General features: G+C 39.2%; 1 protein-coding gene across 3 annotated transcripts in view; it reads right to left on the bottom strand.

Moving 5' to 3' along the window:
* The window catches only part of GRID1 (glutamate ionotropic receptor delta type subunit 1), a 543,067-nt gene that overhangs the window by 100,904 nt on the left and 424,030 nt on the right, over positions 1–18,133 (bottom strand). For all 3 annotated transcript variants that reach the window (XM_075717629.1, XM_075717630.1, XM_075717631.1), the window contains exons 6-7: positions 11,562–11,735; positions 785–946 (exon numbers count right to left, since the gene is read on the bottom strand). In XM_075717629.1, coding sequence (XP_075573744.1) covers positions 785–946; positions 11,562–11,735 — 336 coding nt within the window. The remainder of the gene's footprint in view (positions 1–784; positions 947–11,561; positions 11,736–18,133) is intronic.

Below are 18,133 nucleotides of genomic sequence, written 5' to 3'. Positions count from 1 at the left end.
GAAATGACACTAAAGTCTGAATTAATTTAGCAATAAAGGATGGTTTCATTAGGACTGGTCAGAGCATAACGTAACACTTGATAAAATTGCATCATTTTACTGCAGAAGACCCATTTCATCAATATATATGGGGAAACAGGGTTTTTTTTCCAAATAATTGCTAAAGTTAGTATAGTAAACAATGAGTATTTTTTCCACTAGTATTTACAATCAAATAACTTTCGTACAAGAAGTTACCATGCATCTGCAAAGCCACTGTACTGTCCATATTTGAGTAATTCCACATGCTGCAAGACAGTGTAACTGTTAGTGACAACTTAGCTAAATCAGAACCCTTTTGCTCTGGGCTACAGTACACAAATAGATACCAGGGCTCAGCTAACTTACGAAGCTAGTTGAGCTTTAGTAAATGGAACATAAGTCTTAAACCTTATTGTTGGTTGGCCCCTTGAGCTCCTTAAGTTTTTCTCTTGGGGAAATTATGATGCATGCATACATCAATTTGTATGAGTATTCCTAATCACACTACCTCCAAGAAGGTAGCTATGAGAACAACAGAAGTAGAACACACACCACTGGAGCAACACTGCAGTGAGTGTAATTTGTTTGTAATAAATCATTCACTTGTTTAATAGTTGTAGAACACTCCTGGTAGTTGTAAATTGCTTGCAATAAATCAAAGAAAAGTTGAATAGAGGTCAAAAGCCTCTTCAAAAGATAATCTCAAGTGGAAATGAAGCAACTCTTCCAATTGCTCACACAATTCTGGTTTGTCTACTCTCACCTTCTTAATAGTCTCTAGCATGGATCGTCCTCCATTCCAAGGTTTAGTGGATTTCCTCATGCAGTTCAGACTTGCCATGCTGTGCCATTTCCTGTCCTCCAGTTTTCTGTGGAAAGCATTGGCCAGCATGAGCACACTGTCATACAGGTACAGGTTGGAAACCTGCAAACAATAATAAGAATGAGCCTCTCTTTATTTGAGCATCCTTTCAAAGAAACTGTAAAAAGCAGCAAAGAAAGAAAACAAAACAAAAGAAGGTATAAGTAAAAACTAAAAGCTGGGTAAGTTGGACATGTTCAACAGTCAAGGCAATTCAAATACCAGTGCTCGCCCCCACCGTCTTTCCTGCTTCGCACCTGGACCCTTCTGGCCAAGGTGCTCTGGCACACTTGCATGGCCTGTGCATAACCTACACCAGTGCAGTGCTGTAAAGATGTAAGAGATCACAGTTCAAATATAAACTCAAGCTATAGAAGGAGTAGAGCTATCTGTCAATGAACGACAAGGGTTGCTACTGTCAGTCCTTTCAGCAAGGAGGAAAAGATAGAATGGAGTTAAGTTCTTGTTCTTTTTGTTCATTTGAGCAATCTCCTTTATAATTTCTGGCACAGCAAAGCATAATACTAATGCAACAGTTTAGAACAGAAGGAGGAGAAATGACGGTATTATTTTCCTCTTACCTCTCCACCAAATATACAGGAGACTAGTTACTATTCTACTTTCTCTGGAGCTACTGATGTTAGCCTCCTTATTCTTCAATTTACATGAAGATAAAGGGAACAATAGTTGATGACAAAGGCTCTAGTAAGAACACCACACTAGTAATGCTCCATATATATTTCATTTTCCAAACCAAGACATGGCCAGCAATATAAGATCAGATCTTTGACACACAGTGGTATCCACCACAAGTGGTAAAACCTTATGTCCTGGTTTCAGCTGGGATAGAGTTAATTTTCTTCCTAGTAGCAGGCATAGTGCTGTGGTTTGGATTTAGTAGGAGAAGAATGTTGATAACACCCTGATGTTTTTAGTTGTTGCTAAGTACTGCTTATGCTAGTCAAGGACTTTTCAGCTTCCCATGCTCTGCCAGGTGCACAAGAAGCTGGGAGGGGGCACAGACAGAATAGTTGATCCAAACTGCCCAAAGGGCTATTCCATACCACATGGCGTCATGCTCAGTATAGAAACTGGGGGGGGGTTGGCCGGGGAGCAGCGATCGCTGCTCGGGAACTGTCTGGGTATCGGTCGGCGGGTGGTGAGCGATTGCATTGTGCATCACTTGCTTTGTATATTATTATTATTATTATCATCATTATTATATTGTTATTATTATCTTTACTATTTTCCTTTATTTCAATTCTTAAACTGTTCTTATCTCACCCCAGGAGTGTTTCTCACTCTTACTCCTCTGATTCTCTCCCCCATCCCATTGCGGTAGGGGGAGTGAGCGAGCGGCTGCATGGTGCTGAGCTGCTGGCTGGGGCTAAACCACAACAGTATCCTCAACCTCTTTTTTGTGTATTTTCTTCCTATTTTGGTTCTTTTTCACCCATTTAAGTGACTAAACATAAAAAAGACTCTTAATGTGAAAATAATGCAAAACCTGTGAGATACTATCACTGAGAATCTCTCCCATCTGTCATTGCCATCTTCTTTCCCTTCTTTTGTTTCCAGACTTCCTGAACAAACAGTCCACATTCCCTATATTTGCTATTTTATCCAGTTAATCCTTCTGCTTTTAAAAAAGTTTCTAAAGCAGCTACTTTCCAGATTTCCTCTCTTTTTTAAGAAAAGTAAGTAGTTAAAGAGTTAGTAAGACTCCCAGCAACTAAACCTCCTCTGCTCAGTTGCATTTGTCTCCCTACTCTGCAGATATTTTCCAAACAACTTCAAATAAAACAACCAAACAAATCCTTATTATTCAACAGGGCACTTTTACTCTTCTGTGTTAAGCTACTCTCCACAAAAAAAAAAAAAAAAAAAAAACCAAAAAAACCCCCCACAAAACCCACAAAATAAACCACCCCAAACCACACACCACAAAACCCACTTGCTTAGAAGTAGATTTTACATGCATAAGGAAAAACTCCATTTTTTATGTGCCATCATAATCCTCTTTGCTCCCCATTGAATTTGATTTTACACCCTCACTTTTAACTGACAACTCATTGTCTGTTGCATTGGAACCACCACAAATCAGAAATGCTTTGCATTGTCTCAGTTTGGCACTGTTGTTTTTCAGTTCTGGAAAACTACAGCCTCATTACCAAACCCAGTTTCCTTGGTTTGCTAGTAGAGGGCTCTCGGGCAAAATATAAGGTGTACTTGGGTACACTGCTTTCCTTCTCTTTCTGCTTTTTATGCTCGTAGAGAAGCCCCCGCTATTCTGCACGCATAATGGCCTGAAAGCTTGAGAGAACTGCTTTTGAGGATCTTAGACTACATGACCGTGCATCCAACTGAAATTACCTTATGTTGTAGAGCAAAACAAAGTAATCTCGTGTTTACCAACCTAATTCTCATAGTTCAGTTAGACCTATAACAGATTTTGTATCACTATTGTTTCATTATTATCTTTTGAAAGAATGATATAAAGTGAGTGGCAGCAAGAAAGGGTCTGCACCAGAGGAGTTTCCCACCACTTCCTTCTGTCATACATCTGCAGATATGTACCAAGGCAGAAGGAAATGTTGCAGAGAACAGTGCAAATTACTTTTTGCCATGGAAAGAATATTCTGCACGTCCTGTTGTACACACTTATCCACTGGTATTTTGCCACTCCAGTTCTCTTCTGCTGACAGCCTCATCCAAAAACCGAGTATATGGTTCTTTCTAATCAGCAAAATTCCTTTTTTCATATAGTCATACTCTGAGTATTTACTCCAGTAAAAATGACATACATACATCACTACATTTTACACCCTACTCACTGAAGAGTCGATATCCTATGGAAGAGTAAGTTGAATTTTATTCACACAATCGACACCTCTTTTTTTAGAATAGAAAATGTGCAAGCTAGGAAAAAAACAGCAGCAAAACCTCCACAACCAAGGCTGGATTGGTAATATTAAGAACACCAGTTCTCTTTTTTTTAATGTATATTTGTTCAGTCTGCTAGTTAAGCCATAAATTAACACAAAATATAGAAGTCCACCCTATTAAGGGCAGAACCCTTTAAAATTTATAAAGCATGACTCAAAGCACCTGGTTTCGCACAGTGATCAAAATCCAGTGTGTAGACAGTGTGTTTATTTAAAACAGGCAGGATGTTCACATGATAGTACTGTTTTGGTAGTCCTCTAGGTCAAGAGTCACTTCTTTGAAGTGCAAAAAATACTGAAGAACAACCAAAAATATCCTGGTAACTTAGAAAATAATGTACTTTTGATCCTTCACAGTGTGCAGAGCAAAACCCAGCTCCTGAACATCCACGGTAGCATAGATTCAATGTCTTTGCCTAATCCTAAATGGGAACTGGCTTTATGCTAGAAAACAGAATTATGGAAACAGGTCTAATCTGATGCCCGAGTAGTGTTGGGTGAGTGTAGCTGAACAGTTGATTCCTTCAATACCTACAGTAAGACGTTTTATTAAATTACTGTGAGGTATATTTTCATCTTATTTTTTCCTAATTCCTTTCTGATGTAGAAAAATAAGAATACTTAAATGCCTCAAATATGCTCCTCTTCTCAAAATAATATTCACTTTCTACCTGAATTCTTTACTATGTATGTATTTTCTTGTAGAAAAAAGTTACTTAAAACAAGACACAGTAATTCTGACCTGATCCCACAGTAAATCCAGGGCTATAATAATTTCCTTTATTTTCTATTATATTCATTTTAATACAGCAAAGTGTCTGCATATGTACTAGATTGTATTTGCAACACGAGTTTGCTGTAAGCTCCAGAAGAGCAGTGCTGTGAAAAGAAAAAAAAAGTTTAGTGGGGAAAGCCTGTATACACTTGTTACTGCAACTGCACACATATTTTAATTTTCAGCTAACTATCAGACTCCCTCTGAATACAAACATGACCAGTGGAAGGGAATCTGTGAGATACCCGAGGGATCAGCTGTTCTCTGTTTCCACCAGTGCTGTCAGAGGTATGAGAAAATAGTAAATTTAAAAATTGGTCTTCAGGTAGCATTCAGAATTGGTAGCAAAGAAAGAGAGAAGAAAAAACAAGGCAATGTACTTGGCTACTTCGGGTTTTCCAAGCTCTGGAGCATTCCCTCCCCCCCACCATTTATATATTCACAGGGGGAGCAGAGGAGGGAAGGACATATACGTGCCTGCAGGGATTCCCCTTCATATAACAAAAATTCCTAGATTAGAACAAAGTGTTTAATTTCTGTCCTGTTTGGAGGAAGAAACAGTAATTTTCAGTTCCTCTTCCACTTCCTTGCTGAGAACTGTAAGAGCTGGAGGTATTGTGACTGAAATGCTTTTTGATCTATCTGCTATAAGAATGATGGTGATTGTTTCGCCAATATATTAAAGAGTATGCCCTGTGCATGATTAATTTTAGGCATGTTCTGGTATATCTTCTGAAAATTATTCCAGACTTTATGAAACTTTATTTTGCAATGAGGAAAAAATCCACCATGGACTAGTAGAGTAGAGCAGAAGTTTTCAATGAGAATGGAAATATCTCCCTGTCACATTTTTAAATGTCATTTTATAGAGGTTTGTATGTGATTTTCATGAGATTTTCCAGAGTGATTTTACTTTTAAAGTTATATATGAAGATAGCTTTTAGCTCCTTCAGAGGCACTAATCATAGACAAGTGCTCTTCTGGGAAGGCCAGCAAGCCACAAAGACTGACCCCAACTTCTGAGTTGCCAGCAGAGCTGGAAGTCTAGCCAGACAAGACTGCTGAAGAGACCAGCTGGGAAGACAAGCTGACACCCAGATGCCACTGCTTCAAAAACTCATTCCCAAGCTGGGCATCTGTACCCTGCTGCTGCCAAAATCACCCTGTGAGTGGCCACAGCAGTCAGCTCCCAGGATGAAGCAGATGGAAGAGGAGCTCAGACCGAGCACAGCCTGCCAGCAGCAGAAATGCTTGCTGCCTGGGGAGCGATATCATTGTGCTTGTGTATGCACACACCCGTGTGCTCTAAAACTGTGTGTCAACTTTCAAAGTTCAAGTACTGCCAAACGCAGTTACGCACTTGTGTCTCTAATGACAGGATGCATCTTACTCGCGTAGCCGTGAAGATTGATGGTTTACTTATGGTATGACAGTGTGCTTACAAGGATATTGTTAGAGTGGAGAGAGTGAAAATTTGACCTATTTAATTTTCTTAAATTAGTTTGCAGAGCCCATTGTGAGACTTTGCGTGAATGCCTATGCTTTAAATACATGCTTCGCTGCTCATGGAGAACAAAATCACAGCCAGCAGTCTGGCATTCATGAGAAAACCAGAATCAAAAAACAAACGTTCATTACAGACTCAAATGTCAGCTTCAAACTTCCAAAGGGCTATTTATTTTCACTGAGGCAAATGAAAGCCTGAATAAAATTTTCCTAAAACCACAGAAAACCAGACCTCAATTGTATATTTATTCAAGCCATCTGACAGTAAGGAATCTAACTAGTGTATTATTTAGTGCTTTGCCCATTCTGGTTTTAACTATCTCAAACAAAGGAGCTTCCGAAGATTTCTTTGGAAGACTGAAATCTCAGAATCTGTTTTTTTATTGATAAGCAGCTTTTATTTCATTTTAAGTTTTTTCCCTTTTTACTGAGTTAAACATCTCACACCACTTTTCCCTGCCTACCTTTTCTGTTCTCTGAACGCTCACTGTCCTTCAGCTATTTATTATGAGTCTTTATCATAATTACGAGTGGTTTCTTGCTCAGTATGTTTTATAACAACATGTTAACAATAACACAAGGCCTGGATTACCCTGTAATGCTCAAGCTTGTTAGCTGCAGGCATTGGCTTTGCTCACTGAATGTCTCAAGAATTTGGCAGAGCTAACACTAACTGTCCAGGGAAAGTCTAGCAGGAGATATTTGATAAAGAAAACTGAACACAACTAAGAGTCAGACAGGGGGACAAGAGGTAATATTGGAATTGCAAAACAGAGTATAAGATTATCATTTTACCCTACCTCATTTATAAATAAATATGAGTGCAAATTAGGTTTCACAAGCAATAAAAAATAAAAAATGGTGGTACTGACCCTTTCTTCTAGCCATTGTTTTCCATTCCCTGATAGAGCACTGAACACAAATTCAATGAAATAATTATGCAAGTATAGAACTCCAGCAGTCAAAAGAGGTACTCTGAGCAGAGAGGAAAAGCTTGCTCCAGAACGTACTGAGGGTTCTAGCCTCCAGAGTGCTCACAAAATCCCACATGGCCAGAGGACACTCGTGGTTTGGGGTCTTTTAACCAATTCGTCTGCTAACAGACCTTGTATAAGACACATGCCATCGGGCTTCAGGGAGAAATTATGTGGTCCAATGGGCAGTAAAGTCAGTTCAAGGATACTTTTCATTCATGTGGTGCTCAGAAACAGTTTCACCGTGACTGAACATCTGGCCAAAAGTCCAAATTAAACTTTGCTAAAGAGACATGCAAATATGGGTTTGTAATGAAAGGAAAAGAAAAATGTGGCTCATCAACTGTTTATGGGAGAAAGTGACTGCTTTAATAGGGCTTAATCAATATTTACTGCCCCCAGTAGCACTTAACAGCTGCGTAATAACAGCAGTGTAAATGGGTCAAATGAGAGTAAGGCTATTTAGTTGGACAAAACGGCAGGATCAGGTCCTTAAGTTGAGGCAGCCAAATACATCTCCAAAAAATAAATCCACTTACAGTAGTTAAATTGCAGTCATTCCTAAAGAGAAGACAGTTCATAAATAAAAACACAGCTCTGTAGGAGCAACTGCTAAGAGATGCCTACAAAGATATCTGATGGTCAAGTCTTTGAAGAATGAAATTTCTACACAGGGAGAAGACTAGCTGTTTCAGTAAATACCCTTCCACACATCTCAACATCTTCTTTTCAAATATGTCAAGGAAATGCCTGGAATAGTCCTTCAGTAGAGAGGTTGGACTCTGAATCCTGTGAGGAATGACCTCATTAATTTTGTGACACAGTTTGCTGGAGTTTTCTTTTTGCCTTTTTTATCTTACTATAAGTTTTGGACCATGCTAAATGATTTCAGATACACTGTGTCCCTGTAAAATGTTTTAATATAAACAGAATCTCACATAGTTTGAACTTATTAACTGTATAAATGGTAAATATGGGAAGAAACAAACTGTAATGGGAATTACATTTCTAAAGAGAAATTTTTCTTTGAAAATATGAAGAGGAAAAAAATTGATTTTGAGTTTATGAACACATCACAAATAGCCTGATGAAAGAAAAAAAATCTTCATAAAAAATCAAGTTTGTAGACAGGCTTCAAAACTAATATTTAAAGGGGGAGATTTTGGAAAGAAGCAGGTTATGCATTAAAATTTCTTCAAATTGGCTCTGTAAGACTATGTCTGAAATAATCCAAACAGTTTAATAGCGGTAATCCCACTAAACACCATTCAAATGCCATGCAGGGATACATACTAGGTCTATCTAGCACTAACTAGATTTAACTATAAATCCTGAAGTACTGCAGTATTCTCTCTCCAGATGAGGCAATGCTGATGGCCCAAACCACAGGATACTCATCGCCAATGGAAGACAGCAAGTTCTAAACAGTCTCTTTTCCAGTTACAAAAAAGTAAGAGAGATGGACACAGAAAATCATATATGAAGAATAAGAGAGAGATAAATGTAGTCCTCTGAAGTCAAGTACAATGACCAAGACAGGAAACTTTATAAAGCTTTTTCTCCAGTTGGAGCAGAAACAGCTGGGTGTATTATACGTGAAAGAAATAAGGGCATGAGCAAAATTTTGACAAGTGGGTTGATGGAATAAGATTGGATTTCCACAAAGCATTCAGAACAGATGAGGTTTTGGATGAGCTTGCAGAACAGTCTGATCTTTAAAAGCCTTGTCAGAATGCCAAACTGGGATGATCACCCACTGAAAAACAACTTTCCAGGATATGGTACTAAAGACACTGAGAACAAAATAATTCCAAAAAGATTTTCATTAATTTAGCCAGAACAAAGTTAATAATCCATGATGTAAACATTTCTTCCTTCACTAGCTTGTTAAAAAAGGCAGATTCTCCCCTATAAAAATCCTAGAGCTAGAGGCTGACAGAGATTAGCTTACTCTTCTTCAAAGTCATTAAATAAATAATTAACCAACAATAGCTGGTAAGTTACCTTGACAACAAAGAATTATTAATATGAGATTGCCCAAGGGAGGATGAGCCAGGGATTTCCAAACTGTGGTGTTAATCAAACTACTTCAAAGAAACACAAGGACTCGGTGCTGGCAGGCGGTCACTGCCTCTGGTGGATTCATGTAGCCTGACATGGAGCTGGGAGCTACTGCAGCCTCGGGCAACAGGGGTAATTTAGTGATGTACTTCTGTACAACAAAAGGTCAAAACTATTTTTTAAGCAAGAAAAAGGAAATGGAAGATTGGAAGTACCTGAAATGCAGGACCATTAATAACATGTCAGTCATACTTGGAAATTAATATGAGCTGAATGCCCACAAGGTGTTACGTAAGATGTTTTGGCAAAGCCTATGAAAAAAAATGCGGCTACGGAACGCTTCAGATATCACTGCATATGCTAAAAGCATCCTATATTCAATCTGTAGAAACTTAAAGATAACACAAGATATACTGGGGGCAGCTAATTTGAGAGATCTCACATGTACCCTTCACCTTCCATGATATTTCATTCCAGTGGCACCAGACATTATAGTTATGGAATCAACTTCCAAAAGGTGAACTTTATACCTTCGCACTTCTTTGTATCTCTTTCCTGTTTCTAAGTTCGTAGAGAAGGAACTAATGGGCAAATCATAACATTACTGTTCCGTTCTCTTAAAGACAGTTTCTAAGGTGGTATAATATTTCTAGAAGATAGAAACTGAGAATGTTTTGCTTCTCAAAACCCACATTTGGGAATCAGCAGGAAGAGGGTCCTTGCTAAAGGGTCCTTGTCAGTGAAATTTAGTAATAGTGCATGAGGCTGTTCATGCTAGCAAACCAGTTACTGTTTTAAGCAAATAAGAACTTGCTCAGAGGGGTCTTCAGATGAGTCTCTGAATTAGATTATGCATAAACCAGCACAGACAACAATACTCAAAATCATGCCATAATGTAAGATTGTTCCCCAATGAGTGATTTGTTGGTTCCCGATAGACAATTTTTTCAACATACTTTGATCCTCTGAAACAAGTGGCCTTTGTTCTCATACCTCAGTTACTAACAAAGATCAAAAGTGTCTTTTCTTTCTAAGCCGAGATAGGCATAGACTTTCCACTGTGCAGAAAGAATAGACCAGTGCTTAGAACTACAGTGCATGTGATAGGCATTTCCCAAACTCTGCCAGCGCTATGACAGAACCTGAGTTGGCAGAGATTCTCTTCAAGGAGGAAACGTCCATATCCCTCCCTCAGAGGATTTCAGTCTCTGCAGCTACAACTTTTCAGTAGGGCACAAATAAGTAAAACAAACATCCCCATCCATGTTCCTTGGAAAATCTTGACCTACCTGCTTCTCTTCCTGAGTCTCTCCCTACCTCTCCTGGTTTCCCCGTAAGCCTCACACCTTGCTTTTCAGAAGCTCTTCCAAGCCAGCACATGAGTTCCCTCTGGAAGGACCCCTCACCCCACACTGCCTTCCTGACCAGGCTGCAGCAGCCCAGATGGCCAACAGCCCCCTCCCCACAGCCTAACCAAGCCCTTTGTAGACTCACTCTAACACACAATACCCATTCTTGCCGACTCACAGGCTCAACCACTGTGTCCTCACTCAATCCATCTCAGGTTAAGACTAAATTTTCAGTAAAAAGGTTCTAATCAAGCTTATATTCTCAGTCTCACCAAAGTTTTTGGTTTTATCCAAGAGCTTCAACAGTGATATAAATGAGATTCTTGACTGTGTCTAAAGTAAACCAGAAACACAGAGACCCACTTAAAGTCCAAGACCAGTGTTTCTAAATTATTGCACTATCCTTGGAAATAGCACCTAAAATTCTATTTAAATTACTGCAAGAAAAATTCTGATATCTGGGATAAACTGCCAAGAAATCTTGAGATGTTGCTTACACCAGAGTCAAATCTGTCACCAAAATCTGGAACTTGAACTAGTAGTGCATATTTCACACGCTCAGAAAATTATCAGCTGCTAGAGACTTCTGAGACTATTGAAACGGGACAGATTGAATACATCAGCTGGATTCAGTCCATTTAACTAACTGTGAAATGCTCCACAGCCCAATACCTATCAGATTCCTGTTATCCTCCCAGATTAACTCTTTCACAACAGATGTCTAATAGGCACAAATATAGTAAGCAAGCAGTAACACCAGGAGACTATGATAGCACAACTTTTTCTTTTTTCAAATTGAAAAAGATTCTTAAGAGAATGAAATACACAAAATCAGCTCTGAGACTGATTGAGTACCAACCACTTGCTGGTACTCCATGGGCATAACATCACATCTAAAGGACTCAGTCCTGAGAAATAAAATAAATAAGTCGGGAAAAGCTGACAAAATCTTACATGCTCAGATTTGTCTGTACTCATTTGATTCTTCCTCTGAGATAATACAACCACAGAAAACTCTCTCATGTCAAATACCTAAGATGGACTTTTCTGCTGGGCGCAGCTACTGACCTGCAGCATCTGAAGATAACCTTCTTGTGGATCGCACAGCAGCGATGATATTCGGTGATTGTTCCTCATGCATCTCTGAGTGTTGTCCCTTGAGAGAGGGAAAATTTGCCGGATAACTGTCATCCTCCCCAGAGCACTATGTACCAACTCTAATATTTCATTATCAGTGATTTCCTGCGAATGGAGACACAGTCTTTTAAAAACATATATTAGTCCAGACATTTTACACATTCCTTTCATTATTGGATAAACATTTTTAAAAAGACAATAGAAGAAAAAAGTTACAGGTGCACATGCTTAGTCTAGGCCAAATGTTCTTATTTTGTGATTAATAACAACAATGGCATTTTTTTTACTCATCAACTGAAACAAAAGAAAATAGCTTAACACAGTACCATCTATCTTGGCAATACTAATGTACTGCAGAGGTAGTTCCTCATAGAAAAGTACCAAGATGGTCTCAATAGGTTCCTAAGTAAAAACACAAGAGCCTTCAACCCAACTTCATATAGAAAGAGTTTTGCTTTAACAGAATAGAACCTCACTACATCCTCAAAACTAAACAACAATTGGAAAATATAACCGTATTTAGGAAGTATGGCCCTTACACCTGAGAACAACACTACAAGAAAGTATTTTCCCATAAGAACAGTAGACCATTTCTGCGGACTAATCCTGATAATGACTCAAGGAAGTCTATTGAGGTTATCTGTATGAGGAAATAAAAATAGGAGAAACTTCATGGAAGGGATTGACACACTTAGGAATGCAAGTTTCTGCACACAGAATAAATTGGGATAAGATCTCAAGGACAGGCTACTCTTCTTTCCAGGCTTTGCACTGTTTAAAACATCTTTGCAGACCTTCCCATGTCCCAGCCCCCTAATCCATCCTGTGACAGAGCCTGCATCTACTGCCCTTATATTGCAACTGAAGCCAACTCAACGACATGCTTTACATATTTTGTATTTAAAAAAAGCCACAAACCCAAGTCCTCTTTTTTTATGCCAGGATAAATAAGTTGAAAATCACAGGCTTAGCTGATCCTGAAATCATAACAGCAGTACAGCTTGTGATGGTCATTTCCTGCCAGGACATCACTGCGGGGAAGGACAGGCAGTGGCACCACTGACTCCATTCGTTCCCCCAGGCGCCTCCTCCACAGGGAGCAGCTTTACATCCCAGCCCCTTACCACTGCCACCAGCAGCATCTGCAAGTCGTATCAGCCCATCTCCAGCCCACATTGGCTGCACCGGCTGCACAGCTGGGCCAAGCCATTGCCCAGCCATCACAGGGCTGCTCTCAGCCCCTTGCAGGGTAGGGGGCTGCAAAGAATTCGTGTTGCTGTACCTACTTGGTCAACAGGGCCCACACCTTGCGATGTGTCATCAGCAGAAGTGAACCTAGCCTCGTACTTTTAACATTCAAGAAAAAAAATATTTTGTTTTCTTGCCATTTTCTCTGTCAAGCTGTGAGTGAAATGACCATGGGGTTATTATAATTACTTGTTACGGTTGACTAGTACTGTAGCTTTGGCTCAATTTAATTCTTCTTTGCTGATTTCCCATCATTTTTTAGGAACATGAATTTTTAACTTTGCAGAAGGTGAAATTCATTGCATTAACGACAGACCAACTGGTGTGTCATGAAAACAGAAAATCAGAAAATAAATATATTCTTATAGAAGCCAAAGATTTTGAGGCTTAATAGAAAATGCTGGGCGGCACCTGCAGCCTTTCAGGGAGACACCGAAGGAAGCCCACAAGCTCTACAGATCCCTCCACGCTGCTGCCTTGGACTTCTCTTCTGTGGGGCCGGGGGGTGTTAAAGCCACACAGTGTGTCTAAGCTGCGGTCTGAGGAAGAGACAATTTTATAGGATAGCTTTAACTCATAACCCCCCCACAAGGCTGCATCCCTTGGCAGGCACACTCAGGCCCAGTGGCTGGAAAGAGGAAAAGAAAGATCACGAATCGTCCAAACCTTCAGTTCACCTTACACCACACGCATTTTGTGTCCTCCCCAAGTGATGCACAGCCTTTCAAAGGTGTCTCATAACCTGTGTCAAAATGCTTGACCTGAGACATGTAAGCCTATATGTAGCAGACCAGTACTGCTTCCTCCATGGGATTTCCAGAAGTAAGGTAGTAGAAGGGATCAATTATGTTAGACACATTAACCCAGGTTCTTCCCACTTAGCTATAGGCACCAAGTGAGTCCTGAACATAAAAGCCTAGTTACTGTACAGCCAAAGAAGAAAAACGTGAGCCTCTGGAGGAAAATTCAGAACCTAAACTGGACTAAAGCTGACTCTGAAAGTGCCACCCTTTTCTGTGTGGACAGCTGACAGTAGCTCAATCCTCCGGTGCCTCAGTTCAGTACACAACATCAAGGGGAACAAAGCTCCTTTATTTTTTTCAGCTAATGGACATTCTTACCAGCAAATGATCCATTCCTTTTATAAAATGGGTTCCTTTTTAGAAATGTAAAAGCATAGGCAAAAACAACAAAAAAAAAAAAGGTTGTTGGAAAAGCTGGGAACAAAAGGTCTATGTCTGTGACTAGAGGCCTTTCCATGCCACTTCACAGGGCGGTACAGCCACAGGCAGCACCGCAGGGCGCCCAAGGCAGGTCCAGGAGCAGGAAAGCCTGGCCGAGTGCCTCAACTGCAGAGAAGAGCAGGTAACCACCGTCCCGCACCGGAGCGGCCTGGCAGTGGCTTCCCTGGCCAGGGGACTGCACCCCTTCCTCTTGCCTGGCACAGGCGGGCCCTGCAGACTTGTTTCCAGAAAGCTCACGGTCCTGGCTTAGCAGCTCATGAGACCTTAAATGTCACATGCAGAAAGGTCACCTGCGTTCCAACCGTACTAAACGCGGGGCTGGGGGGGGGGGGGCAAAAAACCCAAAGAAAAGCCAAAAAAAGGAAATCCAAATATATGTGACGTTGGCTTTTACTTTTACACCCATCAGAATAACAGCATATATCAAAAAAATAGTTTTAAGCCTTGGAGTCACAGGGGATAAAACATTTCACACTGATCTTACAATTAAAGTCTGTTCATCTAGTTATTTGTTTGAAAGTAACGCGTTTTCTTTCCTGTACATGATATGAAAATTTTCTTTACACTGTGAAACTGACAACTAAGCAAATAATTGAATTTGGTCCTAGAGGGTTCCCCACGCCCAGCCAAATGTATCCCAAATTTCCAATCTTGTTCTTGGATCATTACACAGCACAAGACAGCACACAGTAATCACCATTCATACCATGTGCATTACCATTCATACCATGTGTGAATGCTGCATTCTAAGTAGAGCTTATCAGCTCGTTTGGCCAGGCAAGCACTCCTTGCAAAATACCGCATCACGTGCCAACTTTTTGGCTTTCATGATCCCATCGTGTTGCTACTGCAACATGGGGTAAATCTTTACTTAATATAGATAGTGGCTTCTGCTTGTTTCAGGGATATGCTTTAGGGAAGGTTAAAGAGCCTGACTCTCTATTGCTTGGCACCTTTAATAGCGATTTGCACTCAGGCCTGTAAATATTGAATTTCTTGAATGAGGATGAAGGGAGAGCACTTTACCCAGGAATAAAAGATGTTCTTTTATATAAGTGCTTTTATCCTAGATTTTTCATTTACTAAGGGAAAGAATTTGGCTATTCCCAATATTTCAGCGAGCACTTAAATATTTTGGTAGGCAGACATAAGTGTAAGACTGACTATTCACCCAGGCTAGTAGTAGTTTCACCACCCAGCTCAACACTGAGAGCGTATTCCTTTAAAGACTGTATTTTCTGTTCATGTGGCATATTAATGGCAAAGTGTACTCTTCAAGAATTTGTGGCATTCATTTATTTATTTATTTGCACACCAATATTGGTCATTTGGGGAATTCGTCTATCTATCTATTTATCTTGCACACAAAGAACTTCAGTTAGTTTGTAATACCTAGCCATACTGCTCAGGGGAATATTTAAATCTGCTCTAGTTGTGCTCAACTATCATAACACAAATTGCAAAATGAGACAATTATGTTTCACATTACAATCTCTATTTTCCTAGAGGTAATGACAGAAAATTATAAATTTTAATGACATTAATAATTTAAAGAACGAAAAGAGATTTCCAGAAAGCGCATCCCTGAGAAAAATGGAGTTTTAAACTAAATGGCAATGAGGACAAGGATGCTCATGGAGACAACGTACAGATTTATGTGGAATTTTTGTATTAGGATCGATACTGTTTGTTGGGTTATTCTAATTCCCCTCAATGCACCATGTACATCTATAAGGGGACACCTGTTCACTTGTTGAAAATCCAGCAACCATCCTTCAATTAGCTGTTTTTTTAAAACATTCACAACAGCTTACCCTGTAGATCAATTTATTAAACTTTAACATTATGCTGGCTTCTCTGCATCCCACATGAACAGACACACACACATATATAAAGGTTAATCCTTTAAGGCAAGGGCACAATCCATTTTTCATAGCACAGAAAACATCCTAGTACAAGTCTGCACGACCACCTCTCCAAATCCCATCCTCATTGTCCTCCCACACATCCAACACTACCTCACTTCTCTTCCTTTTACTTGATGCCCCTAAAAATCTCTACAGGCACGTATTTATAATTTAATTGGATTAGCTCTATTTCTAGATACAAGGACTCTGCACTGGGTGTCCAGAAGTCTTTCTCAGATCATAGCGAGTGCCTATACAGTAAAAGATCCTCTGATTTACAAAATATTGTTCCATACTAAAAAGTAATTATCTCGGGGTGGGGAGGAAAAAAAAAAAAAAAAAAGAGATGTGCACAAAATTATAGTTAACAAAAGCTGGACAAAACAAAAAAAATCAACATTGATTTTTACCAGTGGATTTCATGGATAAAACAACTCATCAAAGCTCATCTAACCTTGCTCCTAGCTGACTAAGACAGTTTCTGTGGAATTCAACAGCATTAGAATTAGACCTATTCTGAACCCAACAAATTTCTTTGAGCAAAATACAGGTACACATGCAGTACAGTTTCATGTATATGTATACCTTTCAAGCATATATAAGAAAATTATACATTTTGGTGAATACAAATAAACAAATAAAAATTCTGCAATCTCAAAGATAGCAGCCAAAAGGAGAGAAGCAATATTTCTTTGGGCAAGTAGTAAATATAGAGTACCTGCAATGAAACTGGAATCAATTTTAACTGTAAATTGCTGAGTTTTGCATTGAAATGTGTCATTTGCTAAATGTTAAGAAATTTTCCACAGTGTGTTCCTTGTATTTCTATTCAATTTTTTGACATTTTTCAGTCTGTGCACTTTTTGTATAATTTGAAAAGATCTTAGAATGCTTGCATTTGTAAATTATCATTTAAAAGTCTGCTTTTTTTTCAAGAAAAAATAAGGCATTGGAAAGCATAAAATATTTATTAACTTCCTGTTATCAGAGTAAACACAAGCATCATTACACAGACTGGTGCTTTTAAAAAAAAAAAAAAAAAAAAATCTTTTTTGACACTTCTATGTGTAGAGAAAGACTGAGCAGAATTCCAGTCTATCAGACAGTCCTGGTTCTACCCAAGTAACAACAAAGGTACAACAATTTGCACAGGCTCGTGGGTCTAACTGTTGATCACCCAAAGTGCATATAACAAAGGAATGTTTAGTAAAAAAGAAAAAGATTTTCCAAACAAAAGTGAAGAACAAACACTGCATTCACAAGGGATTTTTCTTCCAAAGTCATAAGTTTCCCCAAGATCACACTACAAGCCCTGTGCTAGGAAAACATTGTTTAGCATGCATTGCCTAACACCTTCCTACATGCTACCCTTGGGGAAAAAGTAGTTTGCCGAGACAGACTTTATCTGATAATTACTATTCTATTTTCTACTCATTTTTCTCAACCTTTGAAAAATATTTTATAGAGGAACATAAGAAAGAACTGCCCAGGCAATAGCTGAGAAGACATTTGATGCTCAAATCAAGAGGATGTGTGACTGGATATACTGGATATGTCTGACATGGTGAAAAGGAAGAAAACTATTGGCAGAAGCAATGGAGCTGCAGGATAGAAGTGGAAATTAAGAAATACGTCACACCAGGAGATAGATGATGGGACACTTTCTCATATAACAAACTGCCTCCTACAGACAGTGAAACAGTGGTGAAGAGAGGCCTATGAAAACAGCAGAAATAAGAGAATTGAGCTAGAGTCCAGGAAAGGATTAGCAGAAATGTGTTTTGAGTGAATGCTCTGACAGGGGAAAGGAAAAGGCATCAATAATCTTTTTCTGCACTTTGTCCTGACTGATCACCTAGATTGAGTTTGGGAAAGTTTTACTAATCAGCTGAAGATCTAGAAATTCATCTGCTAGCAGCACCACCAGCATCATTTGGAAAATGTCATCTGTCCAAAAAGGAAGAATAAGATCAACTGCTGTCTAAAATTTTTGACTTGCATTCAAGAGCTGTGGATAACATCATCTCAACATGGCTCAGAGTTCCCCAAGTCCCTTAGCACTCTAACTTTCTGTCTAAGGCTTCTTGTCACTGATGAAATGTGT

The sequence above is a fragment of the Pelecanus crispus genome, chromosome 10 (assembly GCF_030463565.1).
Source record: "Pelecanus crispus isolate bPelCri1 chromosome 10, bPelCri1.pri, whole genome shotgun sequence".
Classification (NCBI taxonomy): Eukaryota; Metazoa; Chordata; class Aves; order Pelecaniformes; family Pelecanidae; genus Pelecanus; species Pelecanus crispus.
The sequence above is the reverse complement of the archived record's forward strand: the minus strand, read 5'-3'. Positions and strand labels throughout refer to the sequence as shown.